This window comes from Drosophila suzukii, chromosome 3, assembly GCF_043229965.1.
Source record: "Drosophila suzukii chromosome 3, CBGP_Dsuzu_IsoJpt1.0, whole genome shotgun sequence".
Taxonomy (NCBI): domain Eukaryota; kingdom Metazoa; phylum Arthropoda; class Insecta; order Diptera; family Drosophilidae; genus Drosophila; species Drosophila suzukii.
The window spans coordinates 45706501-45709615 of NC_092082.1; the positions used below are offsets into that span (position 1 = coordinate 45706501).

Below are 3115 nucleotides of genomic sequence, written 5' to 3' on the forward strand. Positions count from 1 at the left end.
GGAGCGGGTAGGTTCCTGTTGAGGAGATTTTTATAGTATCCCCAGTTGGTTAATCTTAGATTAGTTATGTTCTCGGCGGGAGGATGTTCTAGACTTATTGTAAATTCTATGTATCGGTGGTCCGAGAATGAGTGTTCGATCCCCACCTTCCACGCGTCTAGCTGGTTAAGTAAGGGATCAGATATTAGAGTGATGTCTAGTACTTCCCTCCTATTTCTAGTGATGAAAGTTGGGTCATTACCTTTGTTGCAGATGAATAGATTTGATTGAAGGAGATAGTCGTAGAGTAACTCACCCCTTTCGTTGGTGTTTGTACTTCCCCATAGTGTGTGGTGTGAGTTAGCGTCCCCACCCAGGATGAGTTCCTTAGATGAGTGAGTGCGTATGAGTTCTTGTGTAGTGGTGTTTGGTAGTGGCCCTTCGTGGTCGTGAGCCAGATAGAATGATGCTATGGTGTGATGGGTGTGTTCGTTTAGCTCCAGTCTGACCGTGGTAAGGTCGCCTTCGCTAAACTGTGGAATAAGAAATGTGTTAAAGTGTGTTTTTGTAAGAATGCAGGTTCTGGTTTTACCCTTGTCCTTGGTGTAAAATAGCTTGTATAGGGGGGTTGATAGGCCACAGATGTTGTTACCAACAATCCATGGCTCTTGAATGAGGACTACGTCTATGTTGCCTGTTGCCAGGCGGGTGAGGAGGGCAGCGGATGCTGCCTTGCTGTGGTGCAGATTAATTTGCAGAAACTGCACCATCTTTGGGACTGGGGTCGGGCTGGGTACCCTCCGCTTCCTCCGCTATGTCCTGGAGGACAGAGCGCCCTGGTCGGGTTGTGTCCTGGGTGCACAGCTGTTTCAGGCTCTCCGTCAGCTCCGAGTCGGTTGACACGTAGCCGGTGAGGGTGGCCTCCTCGTGATCTGGTTCGTCGTCGCTCGGGGGTTCGTACGACGCACAGGCAGCCAGGTTGTCTGCCGCTGTTTTATCGGTGTCGTAAATACGAAGCTGCACCTTGTCGAACCCGTAGTTCACTCTGTGCTGCTGGGCTGCGAGGGGTTCCAAGCAGGCCTGGTTTAGGAGGATAACCACGCTCATGGTGACTCGCTCGGTTTTCTCCACCTTGACCACCTTCCAACCGTCTGTTGGCAGTTTTGGGTTGAACCTGGTCAGCAGGCTGAGTATAGCCTCTGGTTCCGATGGTTCCGACGGCAGCCACACCCTCGCTCTCGGTCGAGACGGGATGTCCGCAGCCTCACAAACTGCCAGCTTGGCCCCGGGGTAGACCTCGCCGACTTTGTCAATTGCAGCCTTATAGAGTGCTGCCGATCTCTCGTCTTCGCAGGCGATCAACTTTACGTTGCCCTGGTACCACCCTGCATCTGTGCAATCGGGTGGCGGTCCTGGGTTCTCGTCCAGCACTTTCAAGGCCACTGTCGCAAGGGCCCGTCTAACCAGACCCCAATGGTTTCTTGGGATCCTTCCGCCTTCATCGCTCTGGTCGATGACTCCAATGATCTTCCGATCCTTTACCACCTCCGCAAAGGATCTCGACCATGTGCCGCGGTTGGTTACTTTGGCCTTCTTGCTCGCTGGTTGAGCTGACTCCATCGACCTCTCTCGCTTGTTGCTGGTAGTCATAGCGATGTCGAAATCTGGGATAACTGCCTTCGCCCAGGCTATGTCCTCTTGGATTTTCTGGTAATCCAATTTCGAAGTCTGATCCTCACGTATCGGATTGGTGGCCAGCCGTTTGAGGATCCTAGTAGCCTTCTTTCTTTCAAGAGGTCCTGCCTGGTTAGGTGGTACCCTCTTAAACTCCTTTGCCCTGGTACTCACCATGAGACCGGCTTTGGCGCTCCCCTCAGGTTGGAGTGGCTGGTTAGCCACACCTACGCTGGTGGGAGGCTTGGGCTTGTCATTATGGCGAGTTGGGCTTAGCCGGCTGCGTTGTTCGCTGGCCTTGGCAGGGGTCGACGTCACGTGGACTGGGGTAGTCAGAGCCGTGATCTTGCTCTTACTTTCGTCGTTGGTTACGACTTCCGACTTTATAAGAGTGTCGGGCTCTCGTCTTGTGCAGTCTTTTTGTTTGTTAATTGTTAAGTTCTCCATGTTAAATCCCACGAGCTGCGGAGAAAGGACAGGTCCACCCGGGCAGAGATCCGCCGTACCCGGGTAAGGCTGACTTAGAACAGGCGGTCGCCACTTGCCTGAGCTCACCGTTTGAGACTGAGTTATTTGATGACTCGGGCTCCCAGCCAGATTGACTCTCGGCACGGTACGAGTGACACCTTAGTCCAGCCCGGGGTGAGATGAGTTGTGTGGGTGGGAAAGAGGTAGGTTCAAAGAGTGTGGGAAGGGGGTGTGTGTGAGCTATTTGTCGGAGGCGGCAGCACAAGCGCGACGTCGGTACTGCTACGGCGCAGATACCCGCTGACTGTCCGGGGCTACTTATTTGCGCTTCGTGTTGGGGGCTTGGCGGTGGCCGGGCCGTGTCCAACTTCCACGCTTATTCGTAGCTACCCTGGAGAACCAGGGCGCTCGCTATCCGCAACCTGCGACCCGTTCGGTAGCCTTCAGCTCGGCGCCCTCAGAGCCATCTCACTAGCTCTTTGGCCGAATTAATTCAGATAACAACATTATCATTCCACAAGCCCATAAAGGCATGCCATATCGAAAACCGAGTTCATTTGGCCAAGTTATGGGCTTTTAAAGATGGAAAGGAGGCCCGTTTCTGTAAGCCTTCGCAAAATTAAAATCAATGACATAAAAGCGGTCATATTTTTTACTACCTTTAAAGTTATATTTATTAATGCAGATAAAAACATAATCATTCCACATGCCCATAAAGCTATGTCATATCGAAATCCGAGTTCATTTGACCAAGTTATGGGCTTTTAAATATGGAAAGAAGGCCCATTTCTGTAAACCTTCGCAAAATTAAAATCAATGAAATAAAAAGCGGTCATATTTTTTACTACCTTTTAAGTTATATATTTTAATGCAGATAACAACATAATCATTCCACAAGCCCATAAAGGTATGCCATATCGAAAACCGAGTTTATTTGACGAAGTTATGGGCTTTTAAAGATGGAATAAAGGCCCATTCAGTAAATTTTCGCAAA

At 50.6% G+C, this 3115-nt stretch overlaps 1 protein-coding gene across 1 annotated transcript; it reads right to left on the reverse strand.

Moving 5' to 3' along the window:
* Positions 1-314: 314 nt before the first annotated feature.
* Positions 315-2599, reverse strand: LOC139353137 (uncharacterized). The gene is made up of 2 exons (XM_070996464.1): positions 572-2599; positions 315-512 (listed from the first exon to the last, which is right to left on the reverse strand). The coding sequence occupies exon 1, from the start codon at positions 2098-2100 to the stop codon at positions 727-729; it is 1374 nt and encodes a 457-aa protein (XP_070852565.1). The 5' UTR covers positions 2101-2599; the 3' UTR covers positions 315-512; positions 572-726.
* Positions 2600-3115: the final 516 nt, after the last annotated feature.

Coding starts and splice junctions, on each gene's coding strand:
- LOC139353137 (XM_070996464.1), bottom strand. CDS start 2,100: ATGGAGAACTTAACAATTAACAAACAAAAAGACTGCACAAGACGAGAG.